At 45.8% G+C, this 20,816-nt stretch overlaps 1 protein-coding gene across 29 annotated transcripts in view; it reads left to right on the top strand.

The window, feature by feature from the left end:
* LOC140429166 (teneurin-3) overlaps window positions 1–20,816 on the top strand; it is a 3,593,949-nt gene that overhangs the window by 3,356,589 nt on the left and 216,544 nt on the right. For all 29 annotated transcript variants that reach the window (XM_072515817.1, XM_072515806.1, XM_072515811.1 and 26 more), the window contains one exon: window positions 2,606–2,820. In XM_072515817.1, coding sequence (XP_072371918.1) covers window positions 2,606–2,820 — 215 coding nt within the window. The remainder of the gene's footprint in view (window positions 1–2,605; window positions 2,821–20,816) is intronic.

Genomic DNA, 20,816 nt, shown 5'->3' on the forward strand with positions numbered 1-20,816 from the left:
GCGAGATTCATCCGAAACCATTCACCCACTGGCATGGGGTGCGGACCTCGTTCACAATGCCAGTGAGGGACCGAGTAGAGCACGGATCCCATTCTCCGCTGGATTCTCCGCCTCGTCGGTAACTCCACTACCGGTTGCGCAAGGTGGAGAATTTTGCCCTAAATAGAACATAGAAAAATACAGCACAGAACAGGCCCTTCGGCCCACGATGTGGTCCAATGATGACCATGAAGCGGCTGTTGTGAAAACCCATCTGATTCATAAATGCCCTTTTAGGGAGGGAAATCGGCTGTCTTCACCTGGTCTGGCCTACATGTGACTCCAGACCCACAGCAATTTGATTGACTCAGAAATGGCCGGGCAAACCACTCGGTTGTATCAAAACTGATACCACATTCTCAGGGCAATTAGGGACAAGCAATAAAGGCTGGCCGAGCCAGCGATGTCCACATCCCGTGAATCAATTTTTCAAGAAGCACAAAGCTGCACAAGACATTCCAAGATGTAGTCCTGCCTTCTGGCCTCTTCCAACTGTTAGTGTCACCTGAACAAACGTATTTAAATTGATTGGGTCTTGCTACAGATTCTTATTCTGGGCAGAAACAGATGGGCACAGGAGAAATTTGCACCCATTGAGTGAATGCAAAGTGCCGAACAGCAGCACAACAAAGCATCTGGGGGAAAACTCTCTTCTGGAGAGCCAAACACAAAAGAAAAGCCGAGAGGAGGAGTATTGTGGCCTTCAGGTTTTCAAACTGTTGACTTACTGTTCTTGGCCAAGAAGTAATATTACTTTTCACATAATCGAGATGCCTCGCATGTTGCTCATATATCCCATACTGTGGGATATCATTTACAACATTTGTCGAGTCAGAGGTGACGGATACATGCATGAATGAGAAGTGATTGTGTGGATTGTCGGCACCACACACAATGGTCCCAGAACGTACGCCTACTCGGCTAGGCAGAATCTGAAGCTAACATAAGAAAATAAAGCTGGTGAAATTAAAGTGACCTCAATATTTAAAGGACTTCACATGAGGTTTTTTTCAATTTTATATTTTAGCAACTATGTCTGGGCCAGGGATCATAGGAATTAACTCCATTAACTCCATGCTCCTTCTCACAAAGATATCAGATTCTATGGTCATTCCATGTTTGCTTATTTTAGAGCCATGCCAGTGAAATCTGGTAAAAAAGAACTCATTTAAATTAAAAACAATTCAGAAAAAAGTTTCAGTCGATTTGATTTAAACTAAACAAATTTCCTGCCATGTTTACCCTAAAATTCCATTTTTAATGTTCTGCTCTATGGGTCCTGATGATTGACTGATGATTGGCACAATGAGCAATCACTGGAATTACACCATAAAATGTTATAGTTAATGTGCAAAATGAATGCACTACTTGTAAAATGTCTGCTACTCCATTCTAATCATCCAGTTGTATGCAAACATAACCCAACATGCTTAAGAGACCCAGCAGTAGGTGTCCTATCATTTGTTTGTAAAATAGCCACATTCATTACTAAGTGCTTCAAATTAAATATAAATACGAGGGGCGGCACAGTGGTTAGTACTGCTGCCTCACAGCACCAGGGACGCAGGTTCAATTCCAATCTCGGGTCACTGTCTGTGTGGAGTTTGCATGTTCTCCCCGTGTCTGCGTGGGTTTGTGCCAGGTGCTCCGGTTTCCTCCCACTGTCCAAATATGTGCAGGTTAGGCGGATTGGCCATAATAAATTACCCCTTAGTGTTCAAAGATGTGCAGTTTAGATGGGGTTAGGGGGATAGGGCAGGAGAGTGGGCCTGGGTAGGGAGCTCTTTCAGAGGGGTTGGTGCAGACTCAATGAGCCGAATTGCCTCCTTCTGCACTGTAGGAAATATAAGTGAAAGAAACGACTTAGCAAATTCTGATAGCCAATTTGCATTATATGGTGAGATCTGAGTATTTGTTCACAATTCCTACCTGGGTCCTCTCCTACCAGGGAGACTGTTTGACTGGAGGATGGAAGACCAGGCTTGAATAATAAGGAGGAATAAATATTCTGCTTCACAGCCTTTGGGGATGAAGAACTATTGATGCAGAACCAGTCCTCAAGAGATGAAAGGGCAAATTTAATAAACCCATGTTTGTATGCTCTGGAAGCTGGTCCTGAGAAAGATGGTGAGCGGGCTATCTCCCTGAAACAGTTTTTTGCTCAGTTGCGTGGATTGTTGGGCCACTTAGCAGTGCGTTAGTCCAACACAGAGTGTAAGTCTGGAGTCACATAAACAGCAGATAGGTTTGCCTTTCCTGAATTGCATATCTGAGGCACCGCGGGGATGCTAAAACGTGACCGGCTTCAGTGTGATTTTGCCTCGTGTTAATTCACACTTTACCACACCTATGTTAACTTAATTTAATGATAGAATTTGAGCTCACAACCCAGGATCGGTACACATGTGTAAATTGCTTGCATTGGTACTGAAGAAGGAGCCTGGAGGAAGATGGTCATGATTAAGCATCACCTCCAGACTCACAACCTAAAGAATGGCATTGCTGTCATGATTCAGAGCCCGTGATTTGGAATCTTGCTTTCTGAAAGTTTTTTCTTTATTTAAAGGAAAGCCTGGCATCACCTATCAAGAAAACAACACCATAGATTCAGGTGAGGTTGACCTGGGTCGATGGACAATACAAGAGGTGCCTCCTGGGGTCTTCTGGAGATCTCAACTTTTTATTGATCAGCCCCAGTTCCTGAAGTTCAACATATCCCTTCCGAAGGATGCATTGATTGGAGTATATGGCAGGAAAGGACTCCCTCCTTCTCACACTCAGGTATGGCTCATAACACCCTGCATTTAGCAGTGATTCCTTCTGCCTTGAACATGTCTGGAAGTTATTACCTATCAACTGAACAGTTAATCGACTGGAGTTCACAGGCTGGATAAACTATTTGACGTATTTGTTCCTAACCTCAATCTTTTACATTGTTTTCCCCAGCTAGGTGCTCAATTTTACTATTTTATGATGCTATTGATGTCTGTGCGGAACAGCGCTATAACCTAGATATAGATTAACTCACCGTCATATGCACGTGAGAAATAGGAGCCACAGTGGGCCAGTTTGCCTTTCAGGCCTGCCCCACCATTCAATAAGATGGTCTGATCAATGACCTTTTTACTTCCATGGCACCCAATAATTGCTCCAACCTTCTACCTCTGCCCCAATATAAATCCTTCTCCTTTCTCTGTAACTCTTGCGTAAGTTCTCCATCCCCACAGTTAATGAACAATGCAGACTTTGGATGCTGAAGGATGCAACTCAATCCAACTAGCCTGTCCCAGCTTCTTGCGAACCAAAAACAATCTAATTACCTTGATCCCCCTGTTAGTCCTGATTCTTCCTCGACTTCAAATATTTATCCAATTTTCCCTCAAAGAAATGTGATGGGTGCTCCCTGAGCTACCCACTCCCTAAACCGAGGCAATCTTCTTTCCTGATTCATGCAAGCAAAACCCCTTCTGGTTTTAAAGACAGCCTTGATTAAATAGCCAACCTCCACTCCATTGGCAATAATGCTCACCGGCTCTTGTCTCTTCTCAAAACTATGGGTGGGGTTCTCTGGCCTCCCAACCGCGTGTTTCCCGGCGGTGGGAGGCGGCACGGTGTTCGCTGGCGGGGGGGTTCTCTGCTCCCGCCGCTGTCATTTTATATTCGCCTGCTGCGTTTTTGAAGACTTAACACATTTTCAGCTACCATGTACCATTCTGTCTCCGACAAGCTGTCTGAAAGCACTGGGGGGGGGGGGGGATCTCTGTTCCCTCAATCCCATTTCATTTTCACACATTTCTTCCACCAATCCCTCTCCATTTCCAATGCCATTGAAAGAATATTTGTAACGCATGCGGGCATGCAAACAAGGTGCGGGAATAGGCCATTTAGCCCCTCAAGTCTGCTCCGCCAATTAATAAGATCATGACTGATCTGATAGTAACCTGAACTCTGCAACCCGCCGACACCTCGATGACCAATCACCCCCTCCATGCTTATCAAAATCTACCCATCTCTGACTTAGAAACATTCAGATGCTGCTTCAATATATTTTCTGGGCGAAGTTTCAAGACCCAGGCACCTCTGAGAAAAAAACAATTCCCTCATCTCCGTGTTAAATGGGCAACCCCTTATTTTTAACCAGTGACCCCAGTTCTAGATTCTCCCACAAGAGGAAGCATCCTCTTCACATCAACTGTGCCAAGACTGCTCAGGATCTTATATGTTTCAATCAAGTAGTCTCTTACTGCTGGGGTGGCATGTGGCGCAGTGGTTAGCACTGGGACAACGGCGCTGAGGACCCGGGTTCAAATCCCGGCCCTGGATCACTATCCGTGTGCAGTTTTCACATTCTACCCATGTCGGCGTGGGTTTCACCCCCACAACCCAGGTTAGGTGGATTGGCCATGCTAATTTGCCCTTAATTGGAGAAAAATAAATAATAAGAATAATTGGGTACTCTAAATGTAAAAAAAAAGTAGTCTCTTGCTCCTAAACTGCAGCAGATACAAGCCAAGCCTTTCCTCATAAAACAACCCACCAAGTCCAGGTGTTATTCTGATAAATTATGCCTGGCCTGCATTTGTGGAAACCACTGCTAAATGGCACCATAGCGGGGTCTCTGGGAGGAGGCCGTTCGATCCAGCGCCTTGTGGCCATACTCAAGTGAGACTAACTACTCACTTCAATATGCAAATTTGGATCATGCGCATTGAGGACGAGATCCAGATCGCAAGGCCTTGCGCGATTTAATGGCCTCGCCGCGTCCCGGGTCGGATGTGGCAAGGCCGGTAGATTGCGGCCGTGGCCTCAATTAGTGCCCTGTATACCTGAAGCATATTCTCTCTACATTTTTATTCAAGTCCCCTTACAATAAATGCTAATGTTCTATTATCTTTCCTAATTACTAGCTGTACCTGCATGCTAGCCTTTCGTGATTCATGCACGAGGACACCCAGATCCCTCAGAGTCCGACAATCTCTCACCATTTGGGTAATATGCCTTTTTAAAAAATTCTTCCTGCCAAAATAGACAAATCCCCCTCACCCCATCACTGTGGTAGCATTGTGGCTTAAGCAAAGTATAAAATTTGCCAGTTCTTCACTTTGTTTATTGATGCTCAGTGAAATGCCGGCAAATGAAGTTCCCTGGGAAGTCTGCTAAACATTTTTCTCTCCCTGCCAGTCATCGCCAATGAAGAAGGGGGCTTTGGTTCATTCTTTACTGATTGGCATTCACACTTTCTTTATTAGAGGCAGATCTGTTTGTTTTCAATTCTCCAGATTTTATTTGCAATTCACATAAATTGACCATGCCAAACTCATTGAAATTCTCCACCTTGTTCAGTACATTATTGTGCAGTCTCTTTAAAAAATAACCTGCTTTGGATTCCGCAACGTATTAGTTTCACAGACTATAAACCCCAGAGGATTGCGAGAGTGGCTCTGCTTCACCTTGGCATAGTAATAAAAGATCACTTTCTTGGCTTCTTAGATCTGTGTAACAAGAAATTGCTAGACGTTCTTCTCATTTTATAAATCAGCATTGCAGTTGAATCTTGGTAAATACATAATGAATTGACAAGGTTTCATCATTGCGTCAGGATTATACAAAACAGAATATACTTTTTTTTAAAAAAACATGCTTCTGCATCTGTTTTGAATTGCAATTCCAAGATCAATGCTTGATTAACACCTGAAAGATATTTAAGAAGTCAAATGGGGTGTCAGGTCTACGTCAGAATATAAATTGCTTGTTTTATATGCAAAAAGATGGTCAAATTGCTTTGCTTCCCTTTTCTTCCTGTCAAACACGAGGATCTGCACCCAGTTCTGCTGGCCTCTGAAACCTTCCCCATTGCTGCCACACCCTGAGATCCTCATCCTGTTGCAGCCAAACCTGGGTTTCCCCAGCAACAAGTCTGCCACACTCCCATGTGCTGTGCCAGCCCCAGGTTCTCCTACCTGTAGAGAGCCAGACTTGAGAGGAATTTTCCTCCTGATGTTTTAGCCCTACATTGCACATCTATACCCAAGGTGACCAGCGCTCTGCTGCAGAGTTGTCAAACCCCGAAGACCCCTCTGCTCCAATGCTGCCAAAGCAACAGGGACAGGTCCTCAGTGTTGTCAAACCCTAGAACCCAACCCTTGTAGCCCCGCAAACCGTCCTCATGGTTCTTCAAGACTCCAGAATATGGGTTCCTGCTTCAGTTCAATAAAGCCACAGGATTCCGCCCCTCACCAGTCCCTTCAGCTTCAGCATTCTGCCAAACCAGACCATCTCCAGTGCTGGACCCCCCAATCCATCACCTCCGTATAAATGCGGAATAGCAGATGCCGACCTTCAACTTGGACACCAAGTGTGTACCTGCCAATTCTTTCAATGGCCCCATGCGTTACATTCAAAAATTAGAATATACTAATCATACTTTCAAGAAAACACCACTCTCTTTTAACCTAAGATTGCTTGAAGCTTTGTTAAATAAATTATGTCAATGTAGATGCTAAAGAAGGCCGATATAAGAAATATCAACAGCTGCTTGAAACTACTGCACCAGTGCTCTCTGAAGATGTTAATTTGAACGTAGCTAGCAGATCAATAGCTCCCTTTGTTCAGAGTAAAAGGAACAATACAAACTATTCAGAACTTAACCTAAATTCTTAATGAGAATCCATGCTGACCACTTGTAACACACGGTTTGATCTTATCTGCTTTAATCAGTCCTAGTTCCATACATTCCTCAATTATATAAAGGTCACATTTGCCACATGTATCGTCTTGCAGTTTATTTCACTAATTTGCTTGTCCATCATGTTCACCTAATAAAGACGCACTTGCGTGCGCCCTTTTCAATACCTCAGCTTGCCATATTGCCACAAGCATACAATGTGATTGGAAGCAACAATGCAAAAATCTTCAGACGATTTGCTCAAATAATTCACAATCTTTTAAAATGATCTTCCTGTCAACATTCTCCACTTCTTCCTCAGAGCAATGGCACCTGTAGGGCTATGGATCCACACGCATGGACCACTAACTTGCCTGTGGGTCTATATTTTGTCTTTGAGCTTATCTAATGAATATTAAATGTGCAGATTGTGTCCTGCCACTCGAGAGTGGCTAAGTCACAACTTTGGTGCAAGAAGGAAGAGAAGGTAAACTAGCTAACCAGTAAATTAACTGTAGATCAGTTTGTCAAACGTCAGTTGTTGCCAAACAATTAGAACTAATAATTGGAGATAAGTGAGCATTTAGAAATGGATAGATTATGGAGGAAAGACAGAACAAACTGGATCTTATTTCTTTAGAAATGGGAAGGTGGGCAGCACGGTGGCGCAGTGGTTAACACTGCTGCCTCACGGCGCCGAGGTCCTAGGTTCGATCCCGGCTCTGGGTCACTGTCCGTGTGGAGTTTGCACATTCTCGCCGTGTTTGGGTAGGTTTCGCCCCCACAACCCAAAGATGTGCAGGGTAGGTGGATTGAACACGCTAAATTCCAATTCCTTAATTGGAAAAAATGATTTGGGTACTCTAAATTTATTTTTAAAAAGAAATGGGAAGGTAAACATGTGACCTATTGAATGAATGTTTTTAAAATGAGGAAGAGATTCGGCCATGTGGAAGATGGCCTGGAATTTTCCGATTTCATAGATAAATACAATGCAACGTTCATCAGGAAAGTTCATTGGAACACAGGTGTGTGCCCCCCCCCCCCCCCCGCCCCGCCGCCGCCGCACACATACACAGACTGGGATACATTTGTGCAGATTCTCCAGGAGCAGGGGAACTGCCTATCAGAAGTTTATACTTCCCGGAAAATTCCCAGGTAGGTCCGCGCGTCACGGCTTGCACAGGGTCCTGACAAACGACTACCCTTGTACATCTAACGTCTAACGATCCAGAGACTGGAAGATTTGGAACCACGTTTCGACTGAGGGAGTGTGTCAAAGCTGGGTGCCATACATTTAAGACAGTCACGACTAAACCCATTAAGGAAATCGGCTCACCTCTTTACCCAGAGAGTGGTTTGAATGTGGAACCTTCCATGACATGGAGTACTTGAGGGAAATAGGTATGGATGCATTTACAGGACAGCTAGATAAATACATTAGGGAGAAAGCAATAGAGTGATAGGCTAATAGGATTAGCAGACTGGCAGGAGGTTTTCATAGATCATATACACAAGCATAGACAACTTGCCGAGCCTGTTTCTGTGCTGTAAATGCTATGTAATTTGGTGGCATCAAGAACAACCAGAACATAAAAACATAGAAAATAGGAGCAGGAGTAGGACCTTGAAGCCTCCTCCGCCATTTGTTATGATCATGGTTGATCATCCAACACAGTAACCTGTTCCCGCTTTCCCTATCATGTCCTTTGATCCCTTTAGGCCCAAGAGCAATACCAAAATCCTTTTTTTTTAAATGTAAAGTACCCAATCCTTTTTTTTCAATCAAGGGGCATTTTAGCGTGGACAATTCAACTACCCTGCACATCTTTGGGTTGTGGGGGTGAGGCCGACACAGACATGGGGAGAATGTGCAAACTCCACACAGACAGTGACCCGGGATCAAACCCAGGTCGTCAGCACCATGAGGTAGCAGTACTAACCACTGTGCCACTGCCGCCCCTATATCAAACCCCTTCTTGAAAAACCATGTTTTGGCCTCAACTGCCTTCTGTGGTAGTGTATTCCACAGGCTCACCACTCCCTGGGTGAAGGAATTTCTTCTCATCTCAGTCCTAAATGGTTTACCACATATGCCTAGCCTGTGACTCCTGGTTCTGGACACCCCTGTCATCAGGAACATCTTTCCTGCATCTACCCTATCTAGTCCTGTTGGAACCTTATAGGTTTTTATGAGATCCACCCTCATTCTTCTGAACTCCTGCCAATCATAATCCTAACCGATTCAATCTCTCCTCTTAGTCCGTCTTGACACCCCAGGAATCAGTCTGGTAAACCTTTGCTGCACTCCCTGAAGAGCAAGTACATCCTTCCTCAGATGAGGAAACCAAAACTGCACACAATATTCCAGGTATGGCCTCACCAAGGCCCTGTATAATTGCAGCAAACATCCCTGCTCCTGTACTCGAATTGTATCGCAATGAAGGGCAGCATACAATTTGCCTTCTTTACTGACCGCTGCTCCTGCATGCTTAACTTCAGTAACTGGTATACGAGGACACACAGGTCACATTGCACATTCCCCTCCCTTAATTTCTTGCCATTCAGAAAACAATCCGCCTTCCATTTTTGCTACCAAAGTGGATAACCTCACATTTATCCACATTATACTCACACTGAAGCATCTCTGTATCCTCATCACAGCTCACCCTCCCATCCAGTTTTGTGTCATCTGCAAGTTTGGAGAAATTACAATTAGTAAACAGCAGGGACTGTTTAGCACAGGGCTAAATCGCTGGCTTTGAAAGCAGACCAAGGCAGGCCAGCAGCACGGTTCGATTCCCGTAACAGCCTCCCCGAACAGACGCCGGAATGTGGCGACTAGGGGCTTTTCACAGTCACTTCATTTGAAGCCTACTTGTGACAATAAGTGATTTTCATTTCATTTCATTCATAGTTCCCTCATCTAAATCATTAATATATATTGTGAATAGCTGGGGTCCTATCAAAGAATCAACAGTGCAGAAAGAGGCCATTTGGCCCATCGAGTCTGCACCAGCCCTTGGAAAGAGCACCCTATTTAAGCCCACACCTCCACCCTGTCCTTGTAACCCAGTAACCCCACCGAACCTTTTTTGGACACTAAGGGCAATTTAGCATGGCCAATCCACCTAACCTGCACATCTTTGGGCTGTGGGAGGAAACCGGAGTACCCATAGGAAACCCACGCGGACACGGGGAGAACGTACAGATTCCGCACAGACAGTGGCCCAAGCCAGGAATCGAACCTGGGACCCTAGAACTGTGAAGCAACAGTGCTAACGACTGTGCTACTGTGCCGCCCTACGACTGTGGCACCGTGCCGCCCTAGCACGGGATGGGTCCCAGCACCCATCCCTGTAGTACCTCATTGCCACTTGGAAAAAGACCCATTTATTCCTACTCTTTGTTTCCTGTCTGCCAACCAGTTTTCTATCCATCTCAATACACTAGCCCCAGTCCCATGCGCTTTATTTTTACACAGCTTTGTTAAAGGCATATGATTGGTCATATTAATGGAGATTTTTGAAAAGCGGACGAATTAAATAGATTTTTATTTTAAAAAGCAGGATATATTTTTGTAAAATATATTGAGAGTACCCAATTCATTTTTTCCAATTAAGGGGCAATTTTAGCGTGACCAATCCACCTACATCTTTGGCTTGTGGGGGCGAAACCCACGCAAACACGGGGAGAATGTGCAAATTCCACACGGACACTGACCCAGAGCCAGGATCGAACCTGGTTCTCGGCGCCGTGAGGCAGCAGTGCTAACCACTGCGCCACCGTGCTGCCCAGTCATGGGTATATTTTTTAAGCATGTGACTCATGAGGGCGTCTTAGAAAAATTCAAGTCCACCGTTTTGGAAGACAAACGGTCACGAATCTAAATAAATTGTTAAATGGGGGTGAAAGCTCAGGGTGTCGGCCAGTTTAGAGAGCAGATGGAAATAGATGAAAGCATATTCAACATGCACAATTATCTGTTGCTTTGAGAGATATCTCAATCTGAAATTAGTGTTTGGATGAAAAATCCTCGTCAAGAGTGAAAGAAGAAATTTATTTATCGAAAACCTGCCAGCCAGCACTGATCAGCCTGGGGTAGCTGGAGGAAAGGAACGATTATGCTACTTTGAATCGAATCTACCAAACTCTGACTGTGCTGTGTCACGGATAGTCATGTGGCGTTCTGTCTCCTTCATGCATCTTTAATGCACTGTTACATTAAACTCTGTGCAGGCCCAGGGTTCCAATTATATATTATAGTAGAAAAGCTGTGTTGCTCAAACTCTGATTTATTCATACATTTCTGGTTGTTGTTGCTCTTGCTTTCTGAATAATACTTTGCATAGATCCACATGCACCCACCAACAATTCACAATGGAAATAAAAAATTGAACGGTCTTGTATTGACATGAGGACAAGAACTGAATCTTAACCATGAACACAAAAGTTTACAATCTTTATATTAAAAATACATTCTTGCATATGTTTGCAACAGCAAGATTAGGCATTTAGGACGTTGTCATGAATCAGCTGGCCAAAGTGTGTTTCTCATGCTCCAACACACACCCCTGCTAATTTTCAATTCCTGGTCCACCATTTCTGAGCCACAAAACAAAACACCCAAATTTCCAGAGCAGTAAAATGTGCTTGGTTCGTCCTTAAAGGGGAAATGCTTTGTTGATGATAAAGAACTCTCGATGATGACGTTTCTATACTGTCCACTGGAAATGATGTGAGGTTTGATTATATTGGGTGGAGCCTTGTGGAAGAGACGGGGATGTCAGATGCCAGCTAAATGTTTGGTGAGACCCCTGCATTGCCCCTTTTTTTTGTGCCTCTCAGGCACTTTACAGGTCAGCACCAAGCCTCCCCCCCCCGAGACCATGGACCCCAGGAGCAGAACCGCTGCCTGGCAACACCACTCAAGAGACGGTGGCCGGGCTTTTCACAGTAACTTCATTGAAGCCTACTTGTGACAATAAGCGATTTTCATTTCATTTCATTTCATTTCACTGCTGTTACTACACCCACCTCAGTCTTCAGATCAAGTGGGAGCCAGGCACAGGTGATGATGGGGGTGAGGGGAGAGAGGGCGATCAGCCTCAAGAGCAGGGGGATGGCTTTGAGCAACGCTCCCTTCCCAATACTGGGTCCTGTCATTAGTTATTGACCATAAGACCATAAGACATAGGAGCAGAATTAGGCCACTTGACCCATCGAGTCTGCTCCGTCATGGCTGATATTTTTCTCATCCCCATTCCCTGCCTTCTCCCCATGACCCCCGACCCCCTTTTTAATCAAGAAACTATCTATCGCTGCCTGAACGACACTGTGATTTGGCCTCCACAGCTTTCTGTGGCAAAGAGTTCCACATATTCACCACCCTCTGCCTGAAGAACTTCTACCTCATCTCTGTTTTAAAGGATGGTCCCTTTCGTCTGCAATTGTGTCCTCTGATTCTAGTTTTTCGTACAAGTGGGAACATCCTCTCCACGTGACTTTGAATGAGAGAATTCTCCCAGGAATCCTCAGAAAAGTACACCCAGATTCACAGATGGCTTCCCCCCCCCCCCCCCTCCCCACATGTCCAAACCACTATCTCCTTCTTCCCCCCCACCCCAGATTTTGCCCCAGGGTTAGTATGAGCCGTGGTGGGTGTGGTGTTGGGTGCTCTGATGCACAGATGAGCCAACACAGTTGTATTTGGTACAACGCTGTTTTATTCAAACTTACTATATACAGTTCGTTCTGGATACTCTACACGTTGTGTCTCCCTGAGTGTGTAGTGTAACAGGTCTGTCCTTGTCCTGGTCTCCAGCTAATACTGGCCACCAGGTGTCGTGTTTGTCCTTTTATACTGTCCCTGTCCTTGTCTGTGATTGGTTGTGGTGTGTGTTCTGATTTGTCTGTTGGTGTGTCTATCATGATGTGTGTGTTTGAATATCATGACATCCCCCCTTTTTACAAAGATATGTGCCGACTTAGTTATAAATATAATCGTGTCGTGTGTGCATCTAAGAGTGTGTGTGTGTGTTATTTACAGCATGTGCATACGACGTAACTATATACATGGGGCGATGTCAGGTGCGTCATGCTAATGAGGTTGTACCGTAACAAAGCATGAATGCAAAAAAACTTTGACTAGTGGTCCGGTCAAACGATATCTGGAACGATAAAACAACAACAGGATATAATACAGCAGTGTTTAACGTTTAAACGTATGAGCAGTGTTATAAGTCCCGTCTAATAGGTGTGCGACGAATTCGGGTTGACCGCCTCAAGGGTGGGTCAAGAACCACCGGCTGATGTGCAAGCCTGGTCAACTTCTGTTTGTTCATTTTTGGCATTACAAGTATCCGTCCCATTTTCTGGTTCTGTATCCTCGCGAACATGTTTGTCGACTTCATTGAGGTGGCCTGATTCAGGCACTTGTGACACCTCAAGAATAGGCTGGTCCTCAAGTCGGTTCAGTTGTGGAGATTCGGGTTCATACTGGTTCACATTGGACTGTTGGAGGCGATGCTGTTGCCGAAGTCCCTCCTTTTCCATTTGTTTTACTTCCTGCAGTGCTTGGTTTTCCATTCGTGCAAATATAACATTCAACATCTGTGTTAGTGTTGCCTTGGCTGTGGTTTGGTTTATTAAGTTTTTTTGCTGGCCAGGTAAATATTGTAGCACGTTCTAACAGCCTGTAACACAGTTCCTTCATGCATTTCTATATGCTGAGATGTTACTGCAGTTAGTAAGGCCTTAATTATCTGCAACTGAACACCTTCGTCGGTTTGTGGTCCTTGAAAACAACCACATATTGTCTCTATGATTCTATCAATTAATTTCTTGCCAGGTGTTGTACTGTCTGGGGCATTACCAGTGAGATGCCAATAGGCAATTAATTTCTGTAAACAGTCAAGTGATGTGCTGACTATGCGGGGACATTTCGACTGGCATGCCAACTCAAAAGGGAGAAAATACTTGTCTGCTTCAATAAAGTTTGCCTTGGATTTGACAGGTGGCAAGGTCCCAGAAACAGCCTTCGCTTCTGCATGGGGAGGATTTTAGCTGCTGTGGCCTGGTCACGGGTGGCGATGGAAGGGGCATGATCCATGGCAGCTCCACAAAGTCATCCTTGGGAACCAGTGGAGGATCCGGCGTGTGTGCACGGTTCAGTTGCGAGCGTGGAAGGCGGCGCAAGGCTCACCGATTGCGCCTACGCACCAATCCATCCGCCATGCATACCAGGAACGAGGTGGAGTCGTTTTTCTTTTTATGTTTGTGTTGGTGCCGCTGGACGGCATCTTGTAGCCGATGGGTCGTTGCCATTGAAGAGGCACCATCACTAATGCCATGCAAGGCGATGAATGTGCCAGATGTTGAAGTCGGCCGAGACCGTGCACGCTGGTTCCAGCCACATGCTGTGCTGGAAGGGCGACTCCGCAGAGGAACGTCGAAGCATGTCGCCTTGGAGAGAGAATTGTTGCTCGCATCAACGTCTGGCGATAGCGCGAATTGGTGTATCCGTCTTGGACCGCCGGTGCTGGTCGCCACTGCCGACCCAGTGTGACTGCCATGCGATCCATTCCCTGTCACCGTGGCATCCGCCGTCACCCTGAGCGTGCCATCACCGAGGCTGCGACACTGCCCGTCCGGAGCAAAGTCTGGCGTACGCGAATCAGAGTCGGCGCTTGGCTGCTCCCCATCTGGAGTCCGGTCTGCCTTCCTTCGATGCCCCCCGTCCGGAGTCCCAACAGGTTCACTGGAGGCAGCCGAGATTCCCTGAAGCTGCACTTCTGGAGTCGGAACATGCAGGAATGCACCGACCAGTGGAGAGGCTTGAGTCATCAAGGGTGGAAGCGGTGCGGCGCCACCGCAGTCGTCAGTGGTCCCACCATGATCGTCGAGTGCCTCTGTACACACTAGGCAAGGTCTGTCACCTTGCACCTTTTGCATGGGAAGTGGGATGTTGTCGTCACTCATCTCACATCCCGTGGATAGATCCTCATTAGCAGCTTGGTGTTCACTAGGGTTGGGTAAATTGTCAGAGTTTTCATCTGGTGGTGCAAACCATGTCGGTGGACTGTCATTGTCTTGCCGTTGTTCTTCATTTTCTTCTTTGGAATTTTAAATCTTGCCCCAGTCATTGCAGAACCTTGTTTATTACCCTCAAATTCTCCCATATGTATGGTCTCGAAGGTAGGATCCAATGTTTCTTTCGACATTGTACTATTTTCCAAAGAACATTCCGTTTCAATTTTCTTCTCAGTTACCTCATATGTATCTTTGTCTAATGTACATGCCTTCATAGTCTCTGGGTCTGATTTTGCTGGGACTGGCATAGTCGCAGTCTCTCTTTTACTGTTCTCAATTGCCCACATTATACTCCCCAGACATAACTGCTTAATCTCTGGGGTTAGTGTGGTACAATGGCTAATCGGGTCGACCTTATCTGCATCTTCACCATTAGTGGAAAGCACACTTGGTTCACTTGAAACTGCTGCGGGTTTCAAGTTCTTTATCTGGCTACTCGATGTCGGTATTCTCAGGATTCTTGCTCCAATGTTCTGCTCATTTATCAGTGGAGTGTGTATAGGTTCAATGCAATTAATGTTCCCCTCAAGGTTTGAAGAGTCATTACTGACTAACTGCTGGTCTCCGAAGTTGGGACTTTGCGGTGTTGTGTTGAAGGGAGACATTTGTCCCTGCTGTCGATATGATTCAGGTTGTGTTATTTCCATTAACTGAGGATCAATGTCTTGTCCATTTTTTTTATCCGTACTAAAACACTGGCAATTCTCAGTCTGCTCCTTGCAAGTTAAACATACAAGTAATTTCTTTAGCAAATCCTCAGCATCCTTCTGTGACCGTGCAGCATTATTAATCTCTGTTCAGCCAAAATGATCCTGAAGGTCAGCGCATAAACCTTTTTCCTCCGGGCTTGGAGGAGGCGATTCCTTTGGCTTGTCTTCAGTTGGGCTTGAACAGTCATCAGCGCTGTGCCCTTCATTGTAGCATGAGAGACCGTCATGGTCATGCTGCTGTGCAGTGGAGCATGGTAGGCTGTTATAGCCTTCTTGCTGTTCACGTGAGCATGGCAGACTTGCATCGTCTGCCGCTGGTTGGTCAGGAGAGGTTGCTAGACCATCATGGTCTTGTTCCTGCAAGGACTGCGCATCGGAGTCAAGCGTTTCTTCTATTGTGGAGGCTGTCCACGAGCTCTCTGTGGAGGCTTGTGACACTGGAGTCACTTCTTGTTCGCGCAAGGACTGCGCTCTGGAGTCTTGCGTTCCTTCTATCGTGGAGTCGGGAACGCTGAGCGGGACGTGGACCATGCTCTGTGTGGCAGCGGGCCGCTCTCTGTGGGCTTGCACCGCTCCCTGTCTGTTAATTTCAGGCTGCAGCATCATCCTGCACTGATGAGTTGGGACGTCATATCTGCTGGGTTAAAGATCTTCAAATCCGAAAAATGAATCCGCATCTGCGTCGGATTCAATGTGAGGGTCGCCAATGTGCAACACGAAAGGTTCGTCCGAGTCGTAGTCGTCTAGGACCATGGAGCTGTCATTGGGCTCGCGAGGTCATGAAAAAATGTAAAGATCGGTCTCGAAGTATTCGAGGTCGGAATCATCGGCTTGTGCGTAGGCAGGGTTCTTCGGAGGTCAAATTCATCTCCTGGGTCAATTTGCGGCAATGTGCTGTCATTCCAGGTGAGGGAAGGTTGTTTTACAGCTTTAACAGATTTTTGTTTTTTTGATGTGGGACGTTTCCCTTTTAAATTGGATTTGGGTCGTTTCCCCTTTAAATTGGTGCGGTCTGGGGCCTCTGACATCCTGACGCTCGGTATGTAGCACGTAGGAAGCGACTGCGCATGCGCAGATCGCTGTTCCTTTACCGATGGCCGTTTTCTTGACTGCGCATGAGCAGCGTCTCGCGCATGCGCAAACGAAACTTCTGGTTCTGCGCACTGCTCGCGCAACTGTGCTAGCGTGATACCTTTAGCAAAATGGCCGCCGACCTCGACCCAACTCTCTCTCAATCCGGGATTTCGGCCTCTGGGAATTCGGCCTCCAGGATCCCGGCCACGAGGTGAGTACTGCCTTTCTTACCTTTACTTGCCGATTGGAGTGCGTTTTGCTCACAGTACTTGGCGAATTTGTCCAGGACTGCCTGGTAATCGTACCTTTGTTGCCTCCTGAAGAACCTGAACCTTGTGAAGATTTCTTTTGCCCTTGCACTGGCGATGGTGAGGAGAAATTCAATTTTTTCATTATCATCCAGGTCTTTGAGTTCAGCTGCCACCAGGAACAATTCAAACGCTTGCCGGAATCGCCGCCAGTTTTCGCGGAGATCGCCGTGGCACTGGAACGGCTGCGGAACCGGAAGCCACTACATCTTGCCTGGGTACTGCTGGTTGTCTCTGTACACTGAGGTATGCCGGCAGGTATCGATCCACTCCTGTACCATGTGGTGTTGGGTGCTCTGATGCACAGATGAGCCAACACAGTTGTATTTGGTACAACGCTGTTTTATTCAAACTTACTATATACAGTTCGTTCTGGATACTCTGCACGTTGTGTCTCCCTGAGTGTGTAGTGTAACAGGTCTGTCCTTGTCCTGGTCTCCAGCTAATACTGGCCACCAGGTGTCGTGTTTGTCCTTTTATAATGTCCCTGTCCTTGTCTGTGATTGGTTGTGGTGTTGTGTGTTCTGATTTGTCTGTTGGTGTGTCTATCATGATGTGTGTGTTTCAATATCATGACAGTGGGATGAGGTCCTTAAGCGGGCATTGATTGACATTTAAGGGCCTCAACTGAAAATGGCCTTCCCACCACTGACCCAAGTAAGATGGAGGCAGGAGGTTGGCATCGTCTCCCTACTTGCCCCCTGCCCCCACATGATTAAATGCCTCCCTCCCGGCCAACAAACCCAGCACGGGGAGGGCACAGGATTCCACCCGTTGTCTGCAGCTGACCAGCAGCATGCTAATGATACCCAGCCTCTCAAAATAGCATCAATCTCACGCTGGCCCCAACAGGCTGGTGGAGGGCTGTTCCAGGGACCTCGTGCCTGTTTTAGACGCTGCTTGAAATTTATTGCCCCCATCTTGTACCCAGACTCGACCCTTGCGTTCTCCCCAGCCGCATCCTGCTGTGGTTGGGGCAGAAGCTGTTTTGATACAACACAGTAGAAACTGCCACGGGCAGTTTGTTGTGACACAGTAACAGCCGCAGTTGCAGCCACGGAATGGAGTACATGTCAGGAGTCATTCTGCAGTTATTGACAGAAAGTCCCAACTAGACCGCGGCTGAGCTCGGTAAACGAAATGTCCAGGAAAAGGTTTCCTACTTCTTTCAGAAGAAATCAGTCTATATTGGGTGAAATTGTCATCTCATTGCACACGCAGTAATCTGACAGGCAGGATCATCAGCCCAGTTTAGAGCAAGCTTCATTCCATTCAAATCAAATTATCGCCATGACAATTTACTCCTTTTCCCTTCGCCGTAGAGTGGGAATTGACTCCATAATTAGTGTGAACATTATGATTAAGCCTTTTTTTAAAACTCCGTCCCCATCAGATATTTGAATGCACCAACTGTAAAGCAGAGATTGTTGAAATAATATCCCATCATTGCAAAATGACACACTAATTTGTGGGTAGGTGCACACCCCAAGTATTACTCAGCCATTTGGATCTGGAATCTCCTTTTGTAAAATGTTTTCGTATCTAAAGCTTCTGGGGCGACATGGTGGCGCAGTGGTTAGCACTGCTGCCTCATGGCGCTGAGGACCCGGCGCCTGGTCATTGTCCATGTGGAGTTTGCACATTCTCCCCGTGTATGTGTGGGTCTTACCCCACAACCCAAAGATGCGCAGGTTAGGTGGATTGGCCAGGCTAAATTATTCCTTAATTGGAAAAGAAAAAAATTGGGCACTTTTAATTTAAAAAAAAATCTATTTCTGGAAGGATTTGGATTCTATACTGAACCCCAGAGTAAGAAAATTCTTGTGGAAGAATTACCATATTGGCACAAAGTACAATCACTAATTTAGAATGTAAACTAACAAGGTTTATTGGACAATAAGGATTAATATTCAACATTCCATTAGTCGAGACATGGTATGATGCAGGAACAAAGAACAAAGAAATGTACAGCACAGGAACAGGCCCTTCGGCCCTCCAAGCCCGTGCCGACCATGCTGCCCGACTAAACTACAATCTTCTACACTTCCTGGGTCCGTATCCCTCTATTCCCATCCTATTCATGGAGTTCACCACATATCAGTCTGCCTTTCCCATGGATCCTGGGACTGCTGGGAGTTTCAGGGAATTTGCTCAAATGGTAGAGTGCTCACTTAACATGTGAGAAGTAGTGGGATCGATGCCCCATTCTACACTTTGATTTGCTTTAAGAAATGTGTACTTCTTTCCAAAAGTCCTTTTTAAAGTCTTGTGTTGCTTTCCAACTGAGATAGGTGATGCTGGGAAGAAAACCGTCAAGGATGTTAGATGTATATTTGTGATGCCAAGGCAGACAAGGCTATGGGCCAAGTGCTGGAAAATGGGATGAGAGTACTTCGGCGGTTGTTTTTGACCGGCGTAGACGCAATGTACTGAAGAGCCTTTTCTGTGCTGTAGATGTCTACGACTCCATCTTCTCTTCTTAGTTCCTTAAATCTGGCCTCTTAGTCAACTGAACTCTAACATACATACACATCCCTTTGCAGCTTTAAGACTTCTACTCTAGTGGACCCTTCTCCAATCCACAACTTCCCAGTCTACTCTTCCCAGTCTACTCTTCCCAGTCTACTTCAATTGTTGAAGCTTGCAGTCCACTTTAATTGCTGAAGCTACACACTTCACAGCTGCATGCTGAGTGCTCTATCTCTCTCTGGAACATAGAACATACAGTGCAGAAGGAGGCCATTTGGCCCATTGAGTCTGCACCGACCCACTTAAGCCCTCACTTCCACCCTATCCCTGTAACCCAATAACCCCTCCTAACCTTTTTTGGTCACTAAGGGCAATTTATCATGCCCAATCCACCTAACCTGCACGTCTTTGAACTGTGGGAGGAAACCGGAGTACCTGGAGGAAACCCATGCTTCCTTTGAATTTGGGTCCTCTACCTCTCTCGTTCTACCTCTGTCTCTCTCTCTCTGGATGTGGTTTTCCCATCGCATTGCACCCGGTGCCAATCCCATTGAGCCAGAGGCCTAACGTGGTCTTTGAGTCACCCGACCCGTTGTATCTGGCGCGATCAGGATCACGCCCTCGTCGAGTTCAACACGGCGCGCCATAACAGCATGCGCCAAAATTCACAAATCATCTGAACAAAACACACAAATACGACTTTCCATCAGTAAGCTTTTGTACAGTACACTTTGATAATGTAAGTTATTTATTACTCAAATGTGCCTGTGAGGTGAAGTCTTATACTTTGATCATATTAAAATTGAAGTGACTATTATTAAGTAAGCAACATTTTTTTGAGGCACTTTCTGTGCTAAATAAGCTGGCCTCAATTCAAGCGGGGTTTCCCCAGTCTGACTGATTAGTGACCCCTGCTGAAGAGGGTGTGCCTTGCAGATGATGATCAAGGATGGGCCCTCAGCTGCAATCCATAGTCTGTCACTATCAAGGCTATTCGCAGATTGGGTGCTGGAGCGCAGCCCGGACCTCAACAAAGGTCATGTCCTTCAATGCACAAAGGAGGGAGGAAATTCAGAGAAAAAGTAGCCAGGCACTTGTAGCATCAGCTGTACCTCGACACATGTTAATCCTCAAATGCACTAATCTCTTTTTGAAAACAGTTGATATGCATGACTTGACATGCTTGATAGCAAGTCTTTCTCTTCTGTCGTGTCATGCCTGTTTTCCGTATGCTAAGTCTGCAGTTCAGCAGTGATTCCAATCCCTGAGGCGTGGCTAATCGAAGCTCGGTGTGAAATGTTTGCCCATATTTTTTGTTCTGATCTTATTTAGAGCTTAAGAGCCCTTTGTATGTGCTTTATCTTTTTCATTTTCACCGGATGCTTAGTATATTGAATGCCTCAGTTTTAATTCCTATGAAAGAGAAATTCTATTTAAAATTGATATCATAAAGGACTACGT

Source organism: Scyliorhinus torazame, chromosome 9, assembly GCF_047496885.1.
Source record: "Scyliorhinus torazame isolate Kashiwa2021f chromosome 9, sScyTor2.1, whole genome shotgun sequence".
Taxonomy (NCBI): Eukaryota; Metazoa; Chordata; class Chondrichthyes; order Carcharhiniformes; family Scyliorhinidae; genus Scyliorhinus; species Scyliorhinus torazame.